At 45.5% G+C, this 26,127-nt stretch overlaps 1 protein-coding gene across 1 annotated transcript; it reads right to left on the bottom strand.

The window, feature by feature from the left end:
- Positions 1–464: 464 nt before the first annotated feature.
- On the bottom strand, positions 465–17,334 carry LOC308170709 (ephrin type-A receptor 2-like; the record flags this gene model as incomplete). The annotated part of the gene is made up of 16 exons (XM_080545543.1): positions 465–573; positions 1,280–1,435; positions 1,761–1,954; positions 2,520–2,669; positions 3,103–3,312; positions 3,611–3,672; positions 4,212–4,523; positions 4,804–4,859; positions 5,640–5,742; positions 6,369–6,546; positions 6,930–7,057; positions 8,003–8,338; positions 9,340–9,495; positions 13,640–14,279; positions 16,110–16,177; positions 17,250–17,334. The coding sequence occupies 16 exons, from the start codon at positions 17,332–17,334 to the stop codon at positions 465–467; spliced, it is 2,943 nt and encodes a 980-aa protein (XP_080401669.1).
- Positions 17,335–26,127: the final 8,793 nt, after the last annotated feature.

The following is a 26,127-nucleotide window of genomic DNA, read 5'->3' on the forward strand; positions in this document are numbered from 1 at the left end:
AGTGCTTGAGGAGGTAACCCCCGATCCTGGAGTGTCTTGAAATGTCTCTTGTTTTTAAGACTTCCAGTTATGAGTAAAGTACAATGCAGAGTAGTTCGTTTTCCCCCTCACGACTCAGTCTTCCTCCTTTAGGATTTAGTGTCCCATCAGGGCTTCCATACTTAGATTAAGAAAAAGTTTATTGATGTTTTATAGATTATTCTTCCTTTTATATCTATCTTTCAGTGTCTCTCGTCATGAAGTACTTCAACGTTTTCGATCTCAGTCTTTTCTGATTGGCTGGCAGAGGGTGCTCTTCAGTCGTGCTCAGTCTTGATTGGGCAGTAGAGACTAGAGCAATGTGGCTCCCCCATTCATCAGCCATATTCAACTTCTCTCCCTCTTTCTCTCTCTCTCCCTATGCCAGTGTGATTGAAATGGTGCAGTCAGTGCAGTCCGAGTTCTGGGGAACCTCGTTGGCGGGTTTACACTGCGAACACACTGAGCGAGCTGGTCTGGTCTTTAAGACCCAGGATGCTGTAGGCGATTCTCTTCATGTGACCGGGTAACCGGACCCCAATGTTCCTGATGTCCCTGGGAGAGAGAGAGAGGGAGAGAGAGAGAGAGGGAGGGAGACAGAGGCCTGGTAAGGTTTCATATCATATCAATAAAATAAAAAACTCACATTCATTTAACATTTGGGCCATTTAGCAGCCTTTATCCAAAGCGACTTACAACAAATACATTTGTCTAAGTAAGTGAATCATCTCTCCAGCAGTCATTATAAGAAAAAGTAATCTATACTAGGACCAGGGGCCATTGGTAGTCATAGTGAATTACCTTTTTTTCTTTAAAAAATGTATTTACAGTTTTTAATCAATAACGGCTTCCGCACGTGTGGTTGGTATCGATTTGTTTTTTAGTTTTTTAAATTGTCAAACTAAAATAAAAGTAAAACAAAATCAATAACAAGCACACGAAGATCTAATCAAATATGACGGCATTTGAAGACTGTCGCGAATCGACAAACACTTCTAGAGAAATGTGCAGCGTCACATGTCGCTCTACGTGGTGTGTGACAGTACAATGGTGCTGTTGAGGGTGGGGCCGCGGAGCATGGTGAGAGGAGGACAGTCCTAGTAGCATTCCTGCATTCACACATACCCCGCGACACATGTTCCACTACTACCGTCTGAATACTTTCTCTGTGTTCCGGTAATGACATGGCGACGTGCCAGTGAAACTGATGCAGTGTGGGGGAGGCGGCACCTGTGCCATGTGTCCACATGTATGTACTTACTCATGCCGCATGGCGAGCACCTGCTCCATGGTCGTGATGCCTGCGCAGGCGAAGCCTTCGCTGTACTGGCTCATCTTGATGGACTCCAGCCATTCCGACACCGACCTGAAGGTGGCGCCATCGCAGCCACTGGTGCTGGGCAGGCGTATGGACACGCTGTGGGAGATACCAGAGATGTTTGTCAGTACTCTATCACTAACTATTTCAATGTACAGGCTAGTGTGTGTGTGTGTGTGTGTGTGTGTGTGTGTGTGTGTGTGTGTGTGTGTGTGAATTGTTGTTTGCACACTGTGGAGCAACTTCCTGTACTTAATTCTAACTTAATATGAACTAAATGATCAAATACAATTCATTCATCTGATAATCTGATACCAGGTTCTAAAACGGTTGGAAGCTCGAAACAGGATGTGATGTAATAAAACATAATCAACATTCAAGAGCGAGAGGGAGAGATGAGAGATGAGCTTCCTAGTATTCTTACCGGGGGTCAAAGTCAGCGATGGTTTTCAGAGACTCTGGGTTCCGGAGCAGTTTATCCAGGATGTTGACGATGTCAGGGAAGCGAGGTCGTTTGGAGCGGTCCTGCAGCCAGCACTGGAGCATCAGCTGGTTGATGGCAGAAGGGCAGTCCATGGGGGCGGGTAGCCGGAAGGCCTCGTTGATAGCCTTCATCACCTTGAGGAAGAGGAAGAGGAAGAGTTCAGGGGAAGTGTTCTCGGCTGAGCTAGGTTCTATATTTGAACAGCATTAAAAACCAGGTCTTTGTGTGTCACGTGTCTGAAATCGTAGTACTATTTCCAAGGCTACTATTCTCCAGCGCTGTGGTCATTTCACCAGTCAAACCACCGACACAAACGTCCAATACGTCTGCGTTTGGTCACGCTGTCCCGTTTTGCGCCAGCCCCCCAAAATAGAGCCCCTTAGTTTTTTACAGTGTGACCCCGCGCTGCTGTTTCCATCGCTCTGGGAACACAGACGCCTCTCGAGACGGCGCTTTGTGTATCGACGTGTAGACATAAACACTTTTTTGATGTGAAGAGGTCTGTGGGAACCGTGTTACTTTGAGGCTCCGAGACATTTCTTTTTTAAACACAATCCCACCCCAGGATAAACACACAAAGAGGCGAGGCATTCAGCCTTACAGCTCCGAGGCCTTAAACTGTTTACCTAAAGACCAACAGCACTCTCTCATTTTCTGGTGCCGTCAAAAGGAAAGGGTTACTTGACAGATGTGGCCTACCTCATGGTTGCTCATGTCCCAGTAGGGCCGTTCTCCAAAGGCCATGACTTCCCACATGACGATGCCAAAGCTCCACACGTCACTGGCCGAGGTGAACTTCCTGTAGGCGATGGCCTCCGGGGCGGTCCATCGTATGGGGATTTTCCCTCCCTGACGGAATAGTAACATAAACAAATCATAAGAATGGGACTGAGGGGAGGAGGACACACAAGAGGCATGGTTGTTACCCTGGGGTTGTTATCCCTGGGTGGTTACTGGGGGTAACGTTGTTGTTGTTGTTGTTGTTGACTTTTATCCAAAGCGATGTACAGTGAAGTACATTTTGTCTAAAGTAAGTGAATTGTCTATACATCATTCATCATAAGGGAAACAAATCTATGCTAGGACCAGGGAACATCTGCAGTCACAATGCTAGATGGAAGAATGACTTCTTTTTATTTTTTATTTACAAGTCCAAGAGGTTTTCTACCATGTAATCGTGGCATTGATGGCCTCTTAGCACCAATTTCTTAATCGTAAATGAACACAATATACAGTACACTCAGAGGTGTGTGCTGGACTCAGAGGTGTGTGCTGGACTCACGCTGGTGGTGTAGGTTCCCTCCGGGTCGTCCTCCAGGACGCGGGACAGGCCGAAGTCGGACACCTTACACTCCAGGTTGCTGTTGACCAGGACGTTGCGCGCGGCGAGGTCGCGGTGGACGTAGCTCATGTCCGAGAGGTACTTCATGCCCGCGGCGATGCCACGCAGCATGCTCACCAGCTGGTACGACAAGATCTCCCCGTCGCGGTCCTAGAACAACACATCAGAACCATGGGGGGTAAGCGTTTCTGCTTTGAACACGTGCGTACTGTAGACCGGCGGAGGTGGAAATCGGAGGACGGGGGTCATCGTTAACGCACGGGACGTCATCAGGAATGACGTCAAAGACACGTGTTTGATACCGTTCCTCGTTCCGTTCCGTGCGTCGCAATGAGCCCCCCGTCCTCCGATTTCAACCTCCGCCAGCCTCCACTGCTGTAGACTCACACACTCACACTTCATCCGTTCGTCCACCCATTCACGACCAAGCCAAAGTAAGTGTACCTACCCTCAGGTAGATGTCCAGGGCGCCGTTCTCCATGTACTCTGTCACGATCATGGCGTGCTTGACTGAAAACAAGGCGAAAGGAGGGATGGCTTTAGTACAGGAGACAACGGTTCGAGGACTTAAACACGCTCAGTGTGACACAGAAGGTTGTGGGTTTGATTCCCACTGAGACTAACTATACTGTATATATATATTTATACAACAGTTAGTTCCCGACCAAGTAATTTGATTGGACAAGAGGCATTCCATGAGTGTGGATATACAGTATAACAGCACTGGGACTTTTAACTATATGTATCACTCCGAAATGACCGTTAATACAAAGTAGCTAGCCTGCAGATGTTTGTGTTCAGGTTACTAGGCAACAGTCCAGTTGCGGGAACAATTTTTTGTTGACGGAGCCAAAATAAATGATTAAATAAACAAACAAATCATAATCTGTTGCGCTGTAGAACTGTTGTATCACAGCCTGATATTCAGTATAACAGCACTCCCTCTCGTGTGATATTGCTTAAATATACACTGAAAAATGCACTCACTGCAATGTAAGTCACTTTGGATAAAAGCGTCAGCTAAGCGGCCTGTATTAGTAGCTACTCACATTTGGTGACCACGCCCTCCAGACGGATGATGTTCTTGTGGGAGAACTGGCCCATGATACTGGCTTCGCTCATGAAGTCCTGTCTCTGCTTCTCTGTGTAGCCGGGCTTCAGGGTCTTAACGGCGACGGCCACCTCCCCTCGCCCCGGGACCTTCATCACTCCTCGGTACACCTCCCCGAACTCTCCTGCTCCGATGACTTTTTGTTTCGTGATATGGTTCGGATGAATCTCGCTGGCGAACTTCAGGACAGCTATGTTGGGGTCCTCGTACATGTGTGGGTCGACATAGGTCTTCAGGGGCTTCAGTTGATCTGAGGAGGTCATAATATTAATAATAATAATAATGAGTAAGAAGATCATCTCTTTCTATTGCTACTATTACACGTGTACATCGTCGGAGGGGTTCATTGTAATGCATGGAATGGGATGAAGAATGGTGTCAAATGGAATGGAATGAGGAATGGTATCAAATACCATTGACACCATTCCCCATTCCATTCCATGCGTTCCTGATTCCATTCCATTCATTACAATGGGCCTCTGGTTTCTCCCTCCAGCGGCCTCCCTGGTGTACGGGTGTATGGCTCCTACCTGAGCTAGAGAAGTAGGGCTCCTCCACTCCCCGTCTGCCACGGGAGCTCAGTCTCCTGGTGAGGAAAACCAGCACAGTGACATGTTATTACATGTTACTACATGTTACTACAACATGTAACATTAAAATCAGCACAGTGACATGTTACTACATGTTACTACATGTTACTACAACATGTAACATTAAAATCAGCACAGTGACATGTTACTACAACATGTAACATTACAATCAGCACAGTGCCATGTTACTACATGTTACTACATGTTACTAACAACATGTAACATTAAAACGTGTATTTGACCTTGAAGGAATGTTGTGAATAGACTTTCTAATTTGTTGTACAGATAATGCTCACTCAGGGTTAAACCGTGTCCTAGAAGCGTTTAAAACATTCCTGTGTTCTGCGGGAGGCTAGTGTTCACATGCAGGCAGCAATTAGAGGATGGGCGCAATGTAACGCCTGGAATGAAATGAGGAATGTGAGTTTGATACCATTCTCTCATTCCATTCTGTTCATTACTATGGACGCGTCCTCCAATGTCTGCCTCCACTGAGGCAGCCGTATCAGGAAAGGCAGGGTCATTTTTCAACAGCTACACTGTCTATCGGTGATAAGCCTTTTTTGACATGACATCGTATCTAACCCTGTGACCAAATAACTTTGACCAAGTGTGGCACATTTCGTTTACGGTTTGTGAACTACGTTATACATTAGACATATAGGGAGGGGGAGAGAGCGAGAGAGAGAGAGAGAGAGAGAGAGAGAGAGAGAGAGAAAGAAAGGAGAGAGAGAGAGAGAGAGCGAGAGAGAGATAAGTTCGGGTGTGTTTCTCACCGTTTGTGGAGCAGAAGAACCACAACCACAACGAGCAGCATGATGCCTCCCCCGACTACAGCTCCCATGACCACCGTAGAGTTGCCCTGGGTCTGAGACTCCGCTGAAACACAACCAACAGCCAACAGGTCACACTACCGTACAAACACACCCACAAGCCCAGAGGAGGCTGGTGGAGGTAGAAAACGGAGGATGGGCTCATGAGATGAATGCATGGGATGGAATGAGGAACGGTATCAAAACACATCGATGTTTCCATTGTTCCATGCATCCACAATGTGTCCATCCTCTGACTTCTACCTCCAGCAGCCTTCACTACTGCGAACATACTGCACATCTTCCCTGGAGGGAAACAGACACATCATGATTCTCTTAAGGGTTGGGGTCAGGGCCGGTCCTAGGCATTTAGGTGCCCTAGGCGAGAGTTTGATTTGATGCCCCCCCTCCTCCCCCCAAATTTTAGGGGCGCCACCACCACCACCACCACATTAAGCCACCAGTACTGCCTCATCACCACCCACACATTCAACAGTAAAAATATGGACCACAATGGTTTCAAGACAAAAATAGACAGTAGGCTGAGACATATTTTCATAGAGACATGAAATTCATGGAGACAAAATTATTTAAATGTGCTGCCATTTGGCGCCCTCCAGGCATTTGGCGCCCTAGACGACCGCCTAGTTCTCCTATGCCCAGGACGGGCCCTGTTTGGGGTCCAACACTTACCCAGGGGCAGGGTGGTGAACTGGTGCTCCAGGCTGTAGCTTCCTGGGTTGCCCTCCGGACTGAGCGCCTGGACTCGGAACATGTAGGCGGTGTCGGGGGAGAGGTCGCCGATCTGGACCGAGCTCTTCTCCAGAACCAGGACAGTATACGTAGTGACATCACGCTCGCTGTCGTCTTCCTACAGGTGACAGAGAGAGAGAGAGAGAGAGAGAGAGAGAGAGAGGGACCAATGAGGACGGGGGATTCTCACAGAGGGATAGAAGAGAGGGGGATTCTCACAGAGGGATAGAAGAGAGGGGGATTCTCACAGAGGGATAAAAGGGGAAGAAGAGGGAGTGAAGAGTGGAAGAAGAGAGAGGGACTGAAGAGAGAGGGACTGAAGAGAGAGGGACTGAAGAGAGAGGGACTGAAGAGAGAGAGAGAGAGAGAGAGAGAGAGAGTGTGAAGGGGGAGTGAGGAGAGGGTAGATGGGTAGAAGAGAGAGAGGAAGTGAAGAGGAAGAGAGAGAGAGAGAGAGAGAGAGAGTGGAAGGAGTGAAAACCAGTCTTTGTCTTGACGTACCTTCCTGCGGTACATGAGTTCGTAGCGGTGGCTGATGTGGGCCGGGGGCCGCCGGGACAGACCCCAGGACAGAGACAGGCTGGTGGGGGTCCGCTCGTCCAGACGGATGGACGTCACCTTGGGAGGGTCTAAGGGGGTCAAAGGGGGGAGAGGGGTCAGAGTGGACAAACCCAAATATCACCTTTTAACTGATTTAATAGAGTATAAATAACAACAAACGCTTTGTGGTTTCTTGAAGCTGACATGAGTTGTTGTGACAGTGAATCCTGTGTGAGTATGTGTTGGCCGGTGTGTTAACTCGTTTCACCACGGGGTTGAATAAAGTCGGCCAAACTGTCAACATTCTAGCGTGTCGAAGGTGACTTCATTCATCCGAAACCCGTCAATTATGTTGATTCATGTTGTAGTCAATCAAAGTATTATATCGCTTGGTGAGAATAACCACACAGAACACTTAAGGCACTCTTTGTGGTGAGTGTTCCGGAATGCTTTGGCAGTTGGCGACTTCAATCGGATGTGTTATTGAACAGTGTTACATGACATTTGACATTTTTGACATTCAGTAGATGCCTTTTTTCCAAAGTGACTTACAAGTCCATAAGAAAAACTAATCTATAATACATTGGACTTATATAGCGCTTTTCTAGACACTCAAAGACGCTTTACAAACTGAAAAGATTGAGTAGTAATAATAAAAAGAAACAAAAGATCAGTAAAAGAAAGCATAGGGATCTAATTCATTTTTAGATGACTAATCTAAGTCTAAGTGTCTTTGTAGGACAAATCTACTCTGTATACTGCAATTAGGCTACACCTAGATTTCGGACGGAGAAGCGGCGAACAAGCAAAGTCAGCGTCCTCTCTAAATCATAATGAATTATGATATACATGGTTAATGCCATAAAACGGACAACTTTTAACACACATGCCACTGGGCTCACAACTTCGTCACGTAGTAAGTTTGGAAAATAGTATCGAGATCATTACAGCAAATAAAACACTTCATCTAGGAACCAGGTGCCCGTTGGCCGTCCCAATGCTAGAAGGAGCAGGTGTTAGGGGTGGACTCTGACCTGTGTAGTGCAGGGCTGTGGTGAGGACGCCGGTGGGGGTCTGCTGGCTGTACTGGGACACCCCGCTGTGGGCCTCCACCGTGAACGTGTAGTTGAGGTGAGGCTCCAGCTCGCTGACCGTGACCTGTGTGTCCCGTAGGTCCGCCTGGCCCGGCTCGAAGCGGACCTTCTCCCCGCAGGGGGCGCACGGGGGGCCCGCGTCACAGAGCTCGCACGCCACGCTGTAGGTGACGTCTCCGCGGCCCCCCGTCACCCGCGGGGGGCTCCAGGACAGCTGCAGCCGCCCCTCCGCCGACAGGGTGGCGGACGTCAGGTCACGCGGGGCGCTGGGCGGGGCTGGAGGAAGAAGGGAGATTAAGTGGAGTTGTTAGTCGGATGTTCCAAACGGTGAGTGACACCTGATATACCTGACGAACACGTCCAAGCGGTCGTTATCCACTGAATCATAGGGCATGACTCGGCCGACTGAGAGGAAAGGACATGATGAGTTATGAGAAAAGTTATGATTGCTGGGATAAAAGCTTCACAGACAAAGGAGCTGAGGTTTAGCCTTTGTTCGTGGTTTTATGTGAACAAGGTTCTCACCAAAGAAGGCTAATGTCAAAAGAAAGGTTTATTATATAATTATAATTAGTATAATTATAGGTTAGATAGTAATAGGTTAGATAGTAGCCTTATAGACAAAAGAGCTTAGCTTTAGCCTTTGTTAGTGGCAGTGTTTAATTTTAGCAGGCTTTTTTAGTCGTTTAGTCTTGGTCTTTGGACGAAGATGCACATTGCAGATTGGTTTTGGTCACATTTAGTCATTTCTGTCCTTCTTGGTTCTGGAAAAGACTGAAGGCATTTTAGTGTGGTTTTGGTCTACAAAAACTCCCAAAAACTCAAAAACTCCCAAAAATGTAAGTCAAGGTTTTGTGGAAACCGAAACTGCACCGGAATGTTTTTACGTTTTCGTCAACTGCAACTGGAACTGGAACTGGAACTAAGAAGGTTGGAGGTGACTGGGTGTGACTAGAACTGGTGTGCATCTTCATCTAAAGACTAACACTTAAGTGACTAGAGTATTAACACTGGTAGTGCTTTTAGAGAGAGAGAGAGAGAGAGAGAGAGAGAGAGAGAGAGAGAGAGAGAGAGAGAGACAGAGACAGAGACAGAGACAGAGAGAGAGAGAGAGAGACAGAGACAGAGACAGAGACAGAGACAGAGACAGAGACAGAGACAGAGACAGAGAGAGTGAGAGAGATGTTCGGGTGTGTTTCTAACCGACTCTAAAGACTAAAACACTAAGTGACTGAGTATTAACACTTGTAGTGCTTTTACATGCAGTGCTTTCTTACCGGAGCAGGCTGACGTGGGGGGGTCCGTGGGGGAGCGGTAGAACCCTTCCTTACACGGACACAAGAGGGCGCCAGACGCAGAGGGCTCTGTGTTCTCAGGACAAACGGCACACGTCTCGCTGGATATAGACGGTTTAAAAGAGCCCGGTGCACACGCTGGAAAACACAAGAGGGGGGTTTATTAGTTATAGTATGCGCACACATGAACCCACACACACGCGCACACACACACACACTCAAGCACGGACACACACACCGGGGGAAAGAACCAGCGATTCGGTTACAAAAATACAATTGTATCAGTCAGTCCCTTGGGGCTTGGCAGGAAACACTTGCTGTGGTTAACTTGTAATAACCCCGGCTTTGGAATGGGATTTTCCTGCCGGTTTGCCTCCACTTGCCTTAGTCGCCTACGGTCCTGTTCTCAAGTCACACACACTGACACACACACACACACACACACACACACACTGACAGCGCCAACCGGATGACACTGAACACCTCGACTCTAAACACTCTTCTCAAGACGTTCCCTTTTGAACCCTCAAATGAAAGCCCTCTGATTGTATGCGCCGGGTGTTTCCGTGTAAGGTAATAGTGTGGTTACTGCGATTAACCTCTATGGGATGTTAGACACACTCATATCTCATTACAGAACATAGGAGGGTGTTAATGTATGTGTGTATTGGAGAGTAGCCAGGATGTATGCCTTCGCTAGCCCGGACGGCTAGCTTCCTTCCTCCTCTCCTTCCCCTCTCCCCCCCTCCTCCCCACCGGGGCCGGTGGCGATTGACAAACCCACCAGGACGGTCGGTCGCGAGGTGAGAGGAAGTCTGGAGGAAGAGGAACCCGCTCGGCGGAAAGGGGAGAGAAGCTTGTTGACGGAGTCCGAGATAGTATATTTTTTGAGGAGGACGAGGGAGAGAACGAGTTTGTTTGTCTTTCTGTTTACTCTCAAAACATGTGAGAATGGTCCCTCGGGGGGGGTCGGGGGGGAGGCCGTCTATTCTCAGGCCTCCCCAGGGGGGCGGTCTTTCATCTAGGCCAGCAGAGGAGAGGGGAGACCCTGCGATGGGACGAGAGGGAATCTTCCCCGTAACATAACGCCGTCGTGGCAGAAGGGACCTCGGCGTTACAACCACCCACCACAAAAGGAAGAATGGGAACGAGTTGGGAGTTGGAGTGGAGGGGGATTCAGATGAATGGATGGAGGGATGGATGGAGGGGGGGGGGATGGGCCGTGGCTCTAAAGTGCCAACAGAAGTTCTCTCTGGGGAGTCACTCTGGGAGTGTGGGGGAGTAAAGGGCGCCTTTCGCATAAGAAAGGGAGGCCAGGGTATTTCATCCCCCAGCACGCAGCAGCAGGGACCCCTGCCACGTACCAAAGAACCCCCACCCCACCCCCCCCACCCCTATTCATCCATTGTTGATGCCGCTGGAACTAGTGGTGCCATAAATATGTTGCGTTTTAATCATTAAGAGCCTTCCACACGATGGCATGTGTGCGTGGCATAGATAACCCAAAGTGGCGTGAGGGGGAAAACCTTCCTCTGTGAAAGAAATCACTATCCGGTCAAACGAATGTCTTTGACTGAACAGTGATGTGTGTAATTACACGGGTTAACCATTAACGTGGTTGGGTGATTCATTGTCGATGAATGCGTGTACGGTTGGTGGTAATCATATTCTAAAAAAATAAAAAGAACTGAAATGAAGAATCTCTAGAACGTGTCTAGAACTCTTTAATTTGTTGACCAAAACAATGCGTCGATTTTCTTTCCGATCCCTCCCTTTGGAATGCCAAACTGTTGGTGAATGGAGGAATTAAGGAGTGCACCAGTGCATCTGTTAATTGCATCTTGTTAATAGCATCTTGTTTTATTCTCTTTGTGTCTGGGCCTACTGTTCTAATGAGGTGGAACACGGATTAGGGTTCTCGTTGCGTGTGTTAACGACCAGATGAAAGGGCAGAGAGAGGATGTCATTGGCCAGCAGCTGTCCTGTTGGCTACACTAATCCTGCTGACTAAATTACACTCCACACCTAACACTCTAAGCAGCCACGCATCTAACCACCCTCATACACCAACTGTCAGGTCCACCCCTCCCTCCCTCCCTCCCTCCCCTCCCTCACACGGATAACCTGCTTATTTGTGTCTTGCATTCTACTCTAATTCGCTGTTCCCAAGCCCATTCAGCCACCCCAGCAGTGGAAATGTCACAAATCCTAGGTCACAGTCAGACAAACATGTTCATACATGGACACGGAGAGAATGCGTCTTATGTCCGGATCAGCTTTTACAAGTCAGTCTTAAAAGCTGTTTGTTTGTTTGGTTTAGTTTTAGCTCCTCGTTTTCAAAAGTCGGGTTAGCTTTGGCCTGGGGCTCGGAAGAGTGGAGGAGAATGGAGCTGCGTGATAATCACGTTTTTATAAAGGTGACAACGGATGTTTCCTGTATCCACGGTGACAAGGTCAACCCACAGCGTTTTACGATCAAGACATTTTCCTGCCGTTAATGTATTCCCCTTTTCCTCTTTGGAACTCTCTCGCTGACTTCCGCTTCAGGTGTCGGAATTCTTCAGAGGGCCTCTGGAACATTCCAGAACTTGGCCTTCCTCTGCTTTCTGCCTGAAACTATCATCCCTCCCTTTGAAGACCTCTAAGAGCAAAGAGGCAGGCTGTTTTGTTTTTACAATGCAAAGATGAATGGGGGGGGGAAAGCTCTTTTGAGGTGCATCGAGGTGTCATGTCAGTCACGTAAATCCTGGCTGTAAGGGTCTTAACTTATTTACCTGGTCTACATACAGTCAAAATTATAGGGATACATTCATGGCTTTTGATCCTAGTTTCCGCCACCCAAGGTGACCAGGGGACTCACTCATCTTGGTGGCTCAACCAGGAAGTCTATAGTCATAAACCACAGCCTGACTCAGTGCACCCTGAGATGGGAGTGGCGCAACATTCCCTGTAATTTGTGGTTGGCCCGCAACCATGGCTACCGACACACACAAACGGCTGTGTTGGAGGAAGAAGAGACAGGGCTCAGGTAGTCCTCCTCCGCGGGGCAGGTTCACACGGACCTCTCCTCCTCCCCTTTGTCAATCAGTACGGCAGCTGACGTGAGGGTGAAAGAATTCCTTTCAGAAAATCCCCACAGCTCAGTGAGCATACAGTCATGTTCCTGATCCTCCCCTCACCCGGCCCTCCTTCCGCTCTCTCTCTCTCTTCCCACGTTTCCTCCAGATAGCACCACACCCCGGAATACCAGGGAGAGAGAGAGGGCAGCTACCACACGAAACAATGTGAGAAACATATGACTGCAGTGTCCAATGTTCATTACTCACGTACTCTATCTCGACACATTCGGTTTCATTCTTACGTCAAAAGAAACCCGGACAAATGCCTTCCTTGTCTACCATTCCCCCCGACCTACCAAAAGCATCTGAAACACAACACACCTACATTCCTAGCAAAATGAGCCTCATAACCTTTGCCCGAAACAGGTTTCAGCCATCGATTTTTTTTTTTTACTTTGCTCTCCCTCCATATCCATAAAACTATTCCCCCCACTCCCTCCTCCTCATTCCTGAGAGACAGAGAGTGGAAGGAATGTATTGGCCAACAGGTAGGAAGATGTTTCACTATCAGCTGGATCATTTTACCACGCTCAAATCTTCCATAAACACTGACAACACAATACCCGTCTCTATGCAGTGTACACCAATGGAGGTAGAGATCGAGACCTGGAGTACAGGCTCATTGTAATGTATGGAATGGAATAAGGAATGGTATCAAACCCACATGTTTCTCTATACCATTCTTTATTAGTTTGTATGCATTTACAATGAGCCCGTCCTCCGATTTCTACCTCCACCAGCCTCCACCGGTGTACACTCTCTCAAGGGCAACACCAGACATAACACCACTTGTGTTAAAAGGGAGCCACAAAATCGGTACAAAACAAACAAATATATCCCATTCCCCGCCCCCGCCATTTTCCCCTTCTCATTCCACATCCCTCCTTACCTGAACCACTTCACAAGGAAAAAATGTGCTACTTTTTGTTTTTCTGAGGTGTATGAAGAAACTACAATTAACATTCCTGCGCAGTCATTTCAACAAAAGCTAGCCAAGGGTGGTGGCAGAGTGCCTAAGCTTGTCTAAATACAGAAGCCCTTTAAAAAACAAACATCCAATACAACTGCACTGATTCCAGCCAACGTTACGCAGAGAGAGAGAGGGGTGAGAGGGGTGTGGGGGGGCAGGGGGGGGGGGGGTTGTTTATGGTGGTTAATCTTACCTTGGCAGGAGTCTCCGACGGCCTCGTAACCGGCACGGCACTGGCACTGGCCCACGGGCACCACCCACTCTCCCTCAGCTGTGCAGTAGACGTGCGGGGTGGCCTGGCTGACGGCGTTCTCCACGCACACCCCCTCCACCCGGTTCAGGGCGTCCGCCACCGTCTCCGGGAAGGCGGCCAGGCTGCGCACGGTGGCCGGGCACGTCTTGTAGTAGACCCTGACGGAGAGCAGCGCCACGCACGCGCCCAGGTCCTGGAAGGCCAGGTAGAAGCCCTTGTGCGACAGGGGCCCCACGGGACGCGTCTCCACGTTGACCTTCAGCTCGCGGCTGTCCCGCGTGATCTCGTCCGGCGCGATGGTGCCCACCTTGCGGAACTGGCCCTTGCGGAAGCTGGTGCCCACGTCGGCGTCGGCCTCGGAGATGTACAGGTTGAAGGTCTCCTTGCAGCCCAGCGAGGCGCCGCCGAAGCTGTTGCAGTCGCGCACCACGAAGTGGAGCTCCACGGAGACGCGGGTGGTGCCGGGCCGCCGCTGGATGAAGGTGGTGCGCAGCCAGTTGTCCTGGTCGCTCTGCTCGATGTTGCACACGCTGTACGTGTAGAGGAGGGAACCGTTCACCACCGTCTGCACTATCTCCCACTGGGGGGGAGGGAGAGAGAGAGAGAGGGGGGGAGGGAGAGGGAGATAGATAGAGAGAAAGAGAGAGAGAAAGAGAGAGAGAAAGAGAGAGAGAGAGGGGGGGGGGATATAGAGTGAGAGAGAAAGAGAGAGAGAAAGAGAGAGATAGAAGGACAGAGAGAGAGAGATAGAGTGAGAGAAAGAGAGAGATAGAAGGACAGAGAGAGACAGAGAGAGAGAGAGATAGAGATATAGAGTGAGAGAGAAATAGAGAGAGAAAGAGAGAGATAGAAGGACAGAGAGAGACAGAGAGAGAGAGATAGAGAGAGAATGAGAGAGATAGAAAGACAGAGCCAGAGAGAGAGAGAGAGAGAGAGAAGAGACAAAGAGTGGTTTAGGTTAGGATAGGCCTAGGAGTCACCATGATGCAGCAACAGTCACACGAAGGAGCGTGGGGTAATTGGGGGAATGAGTCGAGTTTACAACGCCCTTTGTTGTAGTAGTCAAGGATCGGTAGCCTTTTTTATTTGATGGGACCACTCTTCGCATGCTGAGAAGCCTATAAAGTGCGCAAGCTGTGTTGCTACTTTTTCCACCCATCAGGAGGTTGAGTTAGTCTGAGCGTACGCTGTGCTCGCAACGTGTGTGGCTTCCCTCGACAAATACTGCAGTGGAACACCCGCCATTATGCCAATCCTGGCTGCAATTAAGTCGTGTTTTAAGAGTGGGGGGAAGAGATGGTAAATGCTTATCTGGTAGCAAAGTCTCCATTAATTAAATGTCGACTTTTAAAAGAATAGCCATCATGAATCCATTTACCACCGCAGCCGGGATATATAATAGCATGTTTCACTGGACTATAAAGCCTACAAGAGAGGCCCGTTTAGAAGAGTCTGTGTGAGTGAATGTTTGAGTGAACCCTAAGTCTGTGTGAGTGGATGTTTACGCATCGCCATGGAAAAGGATCAGGATTTAGAAGAAGGGGAGAGAAGATTATCAAAGTAGATTAAAAAAAACTAAAAGTGGGAAAGAGTCTATCTATATCATCCAAGATGGCGTCAAACAGTCAAATGTGGAAGTTTCAGGAAGTCGGGTGAGCACATACAAACAAAACAACAATAAACCAGGGGGGGAAATCCTATCTGGAACAATGAAAACTGGGTCTACGGACGCAACTGTCACTGTGAAGAAAAGCAGTCGGAGCAATGCAACTAGCCCGCGTCCTGTTGCTTTTTTTAGACGGACAACCACACAACTATAGATAGAGAAGGATGGCTCTCACCCACACAACCAGTCTCTTTCCCTCTCTCTCTTCTCTCTCTTTTCTTTGCCCAGTACTATGTTCCTACCATGTCTCACCGTGGTTGGAACCTCCCAAATGTATAGCTCGACTCTATAAAGAACAGAGGGCCACAGCCTTGGGTTTTGTGGAACAAGTCGGGAATGATAACAACCTGTTGTCTATTTGTATTTTAGAAAACGCAACTTGGTGTCCTGTAAATTCAGACACAGCTCTAACCCCCCTGACATTTTTATGACATCCATAGTTCCATTATGAAAGGGTTGCTATAGAACAAGAGCGAGCCGGCTTTGCCAAAACTTCACGAGCTGCCAATCATTCCATCTTTCCCAGAAAGCTATTCTGAAGGCAGAGAGGAGGGTTCGGTTACTGTACTGTGCTGGATGTGGTATGCATGCTATAGTCTTTTCGATGCAAAAATGTGGCTTTGAGTCTACCTAAGAAGATGTACACTGTATATAACCCCACACAATGTGAAAGCGAAAAATCTTGAGACCATTAGGCTCAAGACTGGAATCCTTAGAATGTCTCTCTCTGGTATAAATACTTACTCCTTCTTCATACGGCCAGGTCAGCCAACCCATCTCTCTGCCGGAGGCCCTCATATCCAGTAGCACTTCTGTAGAGAGAGAAATAGAGTACATTAGTGGATATCCTCTGGTCCTCTGTGGCTCAGTTGGTAGAGCATAGCGCTAACAACGCTTAGATGGTGGGTTCAATTCCTGTTGGGACCATATATACTGAAAATGTATGCGCTCACTGCAATGTAAGTCGCTTTGGATAAAAGCGTCAGCTAAATGGCATATATTGATATCCAAAAGTGTAACACTTGTGAGAAATGAAATTCACATTAATGGGCAGGGGTCATAGGCACTGAGTCATAATACATGTAATATGTTCTGTTGTTGCTATTATTATTATTATTATTACTTAAATAATTGTACAGCGGGTGTACAGGAAATGACTGGTTGATTGTTCACACGATAATAGCTCACGCAAGGTAATTGACCCCATCGAACGGGCCTTTCATGCTAACAGTTTTATGAGGGGGACACATGCCAAAGCCTTGACAGTTAAATCAGGCATGTCCGCTGGGGGCCCAGTATCACTGACCGTGTCCCCCAGATTGTACAGACTGTCTGAGAAAAGCGGGGGTTGTAAAATGCCATAGCGTGAGTGAAGAATATATGAAAGCGTGGATCAAATACTAATCGCCAGTAAACCATAAACCCACGCAAGTCCAACATATTGCCTTTATACATCGCAGGAGCGCAGAACCACATTCACTCTTAAGAACAATATCTCAATCCCAATCCCAAACTAACCTCAAGTTTCATTATATAAGAGCATTATCATTTGAGAATACAACCAACTTTAGTCTACGAATTGGATAAGAATAACATGTATCTTTTTATGTTACAATGGAATTGTGTAGGAACGTTTCCCATCATTGACACGTTACTTGATTTGACATAGCCCAGGAAAAAAATCCATTCAATAAAAACCCATAACGACATAAACACATTATAGTAGAAGTTTTTGTAACACAATAATAGACTAGACTTTAAGAATAAATCACCTTGAATCCCATGCCTATCCCTCTAGGTCCTAAAACCTTTTACAAGCCATGTAGGGCCACAAAGCAAAAATCACATTTTAAAGTTTAAACGAAAGAAAAATCTTCTACTTACGTTCTTTCGACTGGTGACTAATAAATACATGGTTAATAAATATATACAAAAACAAAGAATACAAATTAACTCGACGGCAATCCATTTTTCTGAACTTTAAATAATTCCTCGGTGGTGCGCGGAGCCGGAGCGTGAAAAGTACAAGCGCACAAGTTCTCTAAGCACTTTCCTCCCAATGCCTCTCTCTCTCTCTGTGTGTGTGTCTCTCTCTCTCTCTCTCTGCCTCTCTCTCTCTCTCTCTCTCTCTCTCTCTGTGTCTCTCTCTCGCTCTCTCTCTCTGCCTCTCTCTCTCTCTCTCTCTCTCTCTCTCTCTCTCTCTCTCTCTCTCTCTCTCTCTCTCTCTCTCTCTCTCTCTCTCTCTCTCTCTCTCTCTCTCTCTCTCTGCCTCAATGCCTCTCTGCCTCTCTCGACCGAAAGTTCATTGAGAAACAGGTGGCGTCACTAACTCCGCCTTAAGGAATGTGGACTCATAGTCCATATTCTAATGTCCTGTCTGGAGGGGAGGGCTTAGACCCAGCCACAGTACCTGTCCAGAAAAACGGATGTGTATTCAGTCACAGTCACACCAAACCTCAAACTGTGCAAACAATCCACTGTGTGGATATGACCATAAAATATGACAGGATGGATGATTAAGCTGGCATGTGAACAAGCCAACGCATAAAGAAAACATTATTGATGCAAACACTTCTCTTCTATCCTTATCATCTGTAGTATGAATTATTACCTATATTATAACCTATTGCAAATTGAGAGTCATGACAGAAACAAGAAAGAAGTGGATGTAGAACCACATCCGGGACGTGTATAATTTACTCTTATTTTACAAATGATTTTTTAAATGGAATTTTAATTGGATATTTATACCTGATATACATGTATATGTTACATAAATCACACTTCTTTCAAAGCCATAGATAGAAATGCACGCTGTTCTTATGTTGTTCGATAATTGTACTCCCAACATTTCAGTTTGACAGTCTTCTAAGAAGTTGGAAGCATCTTTGACAATCCATCTTATTTCCAACTAGTCTTTCCCACGGTAGGGAAAGGAGGGGTCAAGTAGGGGGGTGGACTGGTATGAATATATGACTACTAATGAGACGGTCTTCATAAGAAACTCACAATTTGGGTATGAATATGTGGAACACAAAAACAGGCATGAACAAAGGCATCACCTAGCAACCCTTATCTGAAGGAATGTCAGAGTCAAGTCGTCTTTGTGGAGTTGCGTGTACTTGGACAGGAGAGCCCCCTTGAGCTGAGGGCCAAACACAGACAGACGTCGTGACAAAGACACCCGAAAAATCAACTGAAGAGACAGACATTGTCTTGTCTTATGTTACCATACATGGACATTAATCATACAACAGACAGAAGGAAGGTTCTTGGTTAAAAATGGATTAACAAGTTAAGTGCGCATTGGACTATGGTGCCTGTTGAACGTACTTGTCATAATAGCAGGCATTACTCATTTCAGAAAAACGCCTAAAGGCATGAACACACTTGCAGGCCTTGTCGGTCTTATCTGTAGATGTCACTTACAGGGCCGGTTTCACAGACATGTCTTAAGCCTACTCCTAGACTCAAAAGTTTCGACTGAAAGTCCAGGACTAGGTTTAAGCCCCTGTCTGTGAGACCGGCCCGTAGGAAGTTGGATTTACTGTAAGTCTCTCTTGAAATTCTATGTCATCAACGACGTGTTTCTCAACCACAGCTTTTAAATGCCACACACTTTTTCCCTTTTAAAAACGTGTGAGGCGGCGTTCAGTGTCTCAGTGAGGCTCAGTGTGTCATACGTTTGGAGATTCAGTATTGTGGAATAGCTCAGTCATAAAGCAAAGTTTGTCTTCCACTTTCAAACCTCCAAAGTAGTTTGATTATGTCAACGAGTCCACGATGAGTCCACGTTCCATGGAACATATTGTCAGAGATTGTGTATACCACTAGAATTAAAATATTATACTTTCAATAGGCTTTGATATTGTGTAGATCCATGCTATATTGCTATAAACTTATGCTGTATATTTGTAGACATTTGAAAATGTTTGACAAACTTTGCGTTTGGGGGGGGGGGAACTATCAAACTAACATCTGGCTACTTGAGAGGCCTGTGAGAGTTCGGCTCAGCGTTTTGATGTGGCTACAACAGGGTGCTGTGTTCGTAGAGGTTTGGAAATGTAAGGCACTTAAGAGGCTGTTAGAGTTCTGTTTGCCGTTTTGATATGACGACAACAAGGTGTTGTGTTTCAAGTATGGTAATACTCAGCTACTGCTAGTGGTTTCTGTTGTCTGCCATTCCGCAAAGGTGTCAAAGGTTAACACCCTACTCTGGCGTTGAAGTATGCAAATTCCTTCATTACAATACAGTCTTCTTTATTCACCTAGGGAGCATGCGTCCTGCTTGAGAGTGTGGGCACCCCCCTACGAGTACCCCCAAACACCCCCTTTCTGCTGGTTGCTTCTTGGGGCCTGCCGACACAAAAGTACTTCACACTGGGGGCCGGGCCCCGCATTTCGAGGGTCAGTGAGTAGCGGCAGCATCAACGCCGTGTCATTCAGCCAGGCTCAGACCCAGCCCCACTCCCCTGCTTTTCTCTCACCTCTTGTGGTATCAGCAAACAGAGAGGTGGAGCACCATTGTGAGTAGCAGGGAGTTTTTTGTGTAATGCCCACGCCGAAATGTGCCTACTGTTTTTCAATGGTTTCTCCCTGTTTTTCAATGGTTCTCACGGTAATAAGGCCCCCAAAAACCTTTCGTTAATCAATGATAGATTAAAAAAAATACAAATAAAATACGTTTAATTGAATGAATGAATGAATGGTCTTTATTGTCATTAATACAGTACAGGTACCATACAACGACATTTGGGAGGGGGGGCTCCCCTGGTGCTAGGATTTTTTTTTTTACTAAAAACAAGAAGGGAAAAGAGCTGGTTTACATAAATAAAGGCTATATACACTATCCACTATACTATACTACTATACTATACAAATAAAACACTGTGCTGTACTCTATGCTATGCTATAAATATCCTAACATTTCCTATCTCTGAACCTTATGTACACGAGGGTTGTCATATTGCACATAGTGTTATTGCACATTAATTTAAAGTGTCGCAGTTTGCAGGTTTGAAAGTAAAAAATTTGGGCCGGTTTCAGAGACAAGGCTTAAGCCTAGTCCTGGACTAAATCACACTTTCAATGTAAAATCTCCATTGAAGATGTTTTTTAGTCTAGGATTAGGCTTAAGCCTTGTCTGTGAAACCGGCCATACTAATTGAAGTCGTAGTCTCAGTAAATGGTTTTTATTGTTTCGTTTTTGCTGGTTTCTGCATTCCATTGATTAGCCGTCGTCTAATAGTCTTTAAAAGAACATTGAAGACAGAGACAATGTGAGTGCTGAAAGGAAGGACACAGCGTGTTTACTCTGACCACCAGCAGCAGTACCTTGTCAGCATAGGCTAAATTAGGACAGTCCCTCAGAATCTGGAGGCTTCAGTATAACTCTTTCTCTACTATTGACTGCACAATAAGTAAAGGAATTAAGAGCTTAAAGAGTAAAGGAGTTATCAGCCAACACCCTCTGTGCAAGACCGTGTATATATCAGTGAAGGCTGATGGAGGTAGAAATCAAATGTAAGCTCTTGTAAGCTCATTTATGTAGGTAGGCCATATCAAGGGTCTCTGAAGGCCTCATTCAGCAGGATCATAGTGGTGTCATTCTGAAGAACTCTCAATAAGAGACCCATGTATTGTGTGTCTTTACAATGTCCTCTTGAGTTCCCCCAACTGAAATATAAGCCTTGGCTCCACCCCGCAAAACACTACCTCTGGCGACAGGAATTTGGGCGGTCGGGCCTGTGTGTTACATGTGACTTATTTTGGGGAGTGAAGCATTCAGAAACAAAGGAAATAGCCTGTTCAGACACGTCTTCCTTCATGGAGGCCAGAAATCGGAGCATGCCGTTGAAAACACAACTAAAACATTACTCATAGATAAGGGAAGTCTGTGTGTGTCTTTGCGCTTTGAACAGTCATCATCACTGCCAGCATGGGGTGACCTCACTTATCAACGTGGATTGGTGGGAAAGAGCACAATCAAAGACTTGTGGATGAGTGATGGTTGCATTTGGACAAGGGCACAATTATGGTTGGACATTTTTGTGGGTATGAGGTTAAAGGTACAATCCAGAGGTAGAGTTTTGGAAATTGAACTGCAATATACAGTTACTCTGAAAAGAAGTCACCGACTAATCAATTACATTTAGATTTGAACGTGACTCTTGAAAATGACAATTATGTCAAGGCCCTAAGGATTCTCAAGGACCCCTAGTCACCCAAACAGGAAATTGTTCGAACTACTGCCGTCTGGTAAACGGTACCGTAGCCTCAGGGCAAAAAACCCAGAGGATGTCGAATAGCTATTTACCTCAAGCAATCAGACTCCTAGGGAAACACACTGGCACAAGGCAACCCCCCACTGCACTAACAACACTTGTTGACCATCTGACTACTTGGTCACCACCTACCTGAACTCTAGACTGCTCCACTTTTGCACCATATTGACACACTGTATGTGTCACCTGTGTGTCACCTCGCACTGTACCCTGCACAGCATTTTTGCACAACCTGATTACTTGAATCTGAACTTTCCGTAATGTTGTTTACACTAAAGCATGTTGATATGCTGATTCGTATTCTGCTATCACCTATTCTATTATTGACGCTCTGACGCTATTGTATACAGGCCTACAGCAATTGTTGATTGTTGTCTATATCCTGCTTATTCTTATTGATTGTTGTCTATATCCTGCTTAGACTATTATTGATTTTGTATGTCTACTGCAATGCCAATGTCTAATTGAACCTGTACCCAAGAATTTCTCTCCTTGTATCCGTAATAATAAATTACGGATAAATAAATAAAAGTAATTCTGGTTCGGATGTTAAATGCATCATACATTTCTGAACAGGGGCTTCAGTCCACTGTATCAGTACATCACAATGGCTATCCCCCTTGTATTGTTGAGTTGTGAAGTTTGTGTATTTAAGCAGGAGCCCTGTCTGGGCCCCCAGAGCTACCTCTCATCTGGTAATGGCTCTAGAGTGGGGCAAAGAGAGCACAAATGAGAGTGAAATGTCACTCAGTAAAGAGCCGTGGCAAACGTGATGTGTGTCGGCAAGGGGGCCTAATAAAGATGACAGCATACATTCATATGCATTAGTGTGTGTGCTCAGCTTGACGAAGTCAGCCCTGGAGCATGAACAAAGGCAAGGAAGGAAGCCAGGGGCTGGGGAGAATGGCTGGGGGTTGGCGGGGGGTGGGGGGGAGGGAGGGGGGAGGAGGGGGGGTGAGATGGGGGTGCTATCACACACAGTGGAGCTTCAGTATGTGTCTTGCGGAGCACAACCTCTTAAGTCTTGGGTTATGACAGCGACAGCTGGGATGGAAGGCTCTGCGTGAGCCTATTCACTCTCACACACACACACGCACACACACACACACACACACACACACGCACAGAGACACACACACACTCTCTCACACACACACACACACACACACACACACACACACACACACACACACTCACACTCAGTCAGTCAGTCACTCAGGAAGTCCTGTCCTGTTTACTGTTTACATTTCACAGTGGATGGCCTACTTGGGAGGGCTCAGGGGGTTGGTGACAGGCCTTACAGCTGTGTGTGAGAGAGTGTGAGTGTGTGCGAGGTGCTGAGTGTGGGGGGTATCTTTAGACCAAATACGTTCAGGGTTTCTTTAATCACAAATTCAGACAAAGGGTAAATTGTGACATTAAACAGTTAGGTTTGCAGCACTTCCTGATTCCTCATAATCACCAACAAGCTAGTGAACCTGTGGAGAGGACAGGTACACGTGTCACTGCCTCACTACCTATCCTCTCCGAGCACCACATTTAAAGAGCATTGTGGGAAATCATAAAGACAAACGCACATTATGAGAAAGAAATTGTAGAGCTTTGTTTGTTTGTCACATTATTACTTATTACATTACATTTTTACATTTTACATTGTTGGCATTTAGCAGACGCCTTTATCCAAAGCGACTTACTTACATTTGTCTATGTAAGTGAATCATCTATCAAATTATTGCTAATTAGTGCATTGGGGGGGTTGACCAAAAAAAAACACGTCCAAATCTTTCGTCCAGTAACAACTGCTAGAAGCAGGAAATACATTAAATCTAAACCTAGCCTATCCCTGGAGGTAGAACTCGTGGTGTGGTCTGCACACAATCAGGGGCCTGTTTGGCCAGAAGGGCACCTGCTCTGCTAGTGGGGCTGGTCCTGAAAGATGGCACCAGGCAGCTGATCAGCCAAGCACAGGGGGGCTGTTACACAAGGGGGCTGTTAGGGACAAATGTTTTAGGATGGGTTTAATGTACAGTATATGCATTAACGTCGATTGGGCAAGTAGAGTAACAGTAACATTTGATAGAATTGTGTATTTCTTGCGGTGATGTAATTTCTCCTTAATAAAGACTATGAACGCAATAATATTCATTCAGTTTCATGATTAAGTCAGCATAAGAAAATATGTATATATTTTATTTAATCTCACATCTCTCTATTATTCTTAATAAGCATTGGATATAAGCTTAACATGTTTATAATGAATATGTAATTTGTGTATTTGAATGACTTGAGTTTTTAATGAATAAGCTAACTTCAAAGAGAAGGCTTATGAGAGAGCGGAAGGAGAACAGTGGTATGAGAAGAATGTGAAAGAAGAGAGCTGTGTGTCACCAGCAGGGGGCAGTCTTGTGTAGCAGAAAAAGTGAGTCTAACTTGAAAGTCGACTGTCTTGGAGAACACAGTGCCCTCAGGTGTCTGGTGTTAGTGGTGCGAATGTGTGTATATATATATATATATATATATATAACGATCGTTGGATTTTTTTAAATATAAACTTTATTATAGGGACGGTACAAATAAATAACCAAATAATATGTATTTCCTTACCCTGAAAAGGAGTCATAAAAGAGACATGGACAGACTTGAACAACACTTTGGTTCAATTTATCTAGGCACTGTAACTAACACCTAATTAATTCATTGTTATCATTTCTAACCAAAACCCAATTCAAGTCAATGGACCCTAAGTTAGTGTTTTTGAAATGTCATGGTCAAATATAAAAAAATATACAGTATCATAATAAAAACAAAGAATCTGTTTCCTTTGATGGTTAGGCTTATATTAGGATTTGACTCAAGTAAGACCTAGCCTGGTTGGGGGTATCTTGTGTACTACTACTACATTAGTACATTAGGGATGCAACCTCAGCAAATAATGTTCAAGTCAAGACTAAAAACCCATCTTTTTAATATTGCCTTTAAATGACTAAATAATTAAATTAAGATTATAAAGGCAAGGCAAGGCAAGGCAAGTTTATTTGTATAGCATATTTCATACAACAGGGGCAATTCAAAGTGCTTTACATGCATTATTTAAAAATACAGCAAGAGGAGCATAAGAAAATGAAAATGACAATGAATAAAAGCAAATATAAGAAGTAAATAGATCAAACATTTTAAAAAGACAATAGTTAATGGAAAAAATACATTGATAGAAGTGTTTGTGTTTAATCATAACTGGTGCAAAACATGAAGGTTTTTAGCTTAGATTTAAATATTTTAAGGGTTTGGGCCTGTTTGATTTCTTCAGGGAGTTTGTTCCAGGAGCATGCAGCAGCGTGACTGAAAGCTGCTGCACCGTGTTTTGTTTTTACTCTTGGAATTATTAGCTGATTTGTCTCAGCTGACCTTAGGGACCTTGCGGGAATATAGGGTGGGAGGAGATCTGATATGTATTTTGGTCCAAGACCATTTTGTGATTTGTATGTAATTAGGAGGATTTTGAATTCAATTCTCTGAGAGACTGGTAGCCAGTGCAGGGATCTCAGGATTGGTGTAATGTGTTCAAATTTCTTTGTTTTTGTTAGGACCCTAGCAGCGGTGTTTTGGATGAGCTGCAATTTACGAACAGCTCCTTTAGATAGGCCTGTTAGTAGACCGTTACAATAATCAAGTCTACTCGAAACAAATGCATGGATGAGTTTTTCAAGGTGCTTGGACATGAAACCTCTCATTCTTGTTATGTTTTTCAGGTGATAGTAGGCTGATTTAGTTATCGAGTTTATGTGGCTGTTGAAGTTTAGATCAGAGTCTAGAATTACACCAAGATTTCTGACCTGTTTTTTAGTGTGAAGAGAGAGAAGTTTTGCACTGACTTTCGATCTTTTGTCCTTTTAATATTGCATTTAAGTTAGAAAATAATTAAATTAAGATTATATAAGGATAAAAGTACTTTGAGCTGCAAAGTCTGCAGGAAAAGCGCTATACAAATAAAGTTATTATTATTATTATTATTATTATTATTATTATTATTATTATTATTATTAAAAAAGAACAAAGTTTCCTGGCCGCCTGCTGGTTCAGGACTCCTACAACAGTTTCAAGTCGACGCCTGCACTGTTTTTTCTCATGAAAACGTTCAGAAAACTACAAAGTCAAAATATGAAACATTTAATTTAAAACCCAAACTATCGATACATATTGGACCCTAGTGTATGAGACTGGACATTTTAAACACATCTGGCGGCATTTTTTGAAAAAACGTAACTGAGCGTAAATGTGTGAACCGCATAAACAAGGCTGTGGCTGTGTTCGGAATAGCATGCTAGCATACTACTCATACTAGATATGACGTAGGTTTTGAGTATGCAGTGCGTTCACACTGTAGAGTATGTGACATTTGAGTATGCAAGAAATGTATACTAGATTTTTACGGCTGGTATTGACATACTTATTATGAATTTAGTAAGCAGTATGCAGTA

This window comes from Nansenia antarctica, assembly GCF_963989245.1.
Source record: "Nansenia antarctica genome assembly, chromosome: 15".
NCBI classification, from domain to species: Eukaryota; Metazoa; Chordata; class Actinopteri; order Argentiniformes; family Microstomatidae; genus Nansenia; species Nansenia antarctica.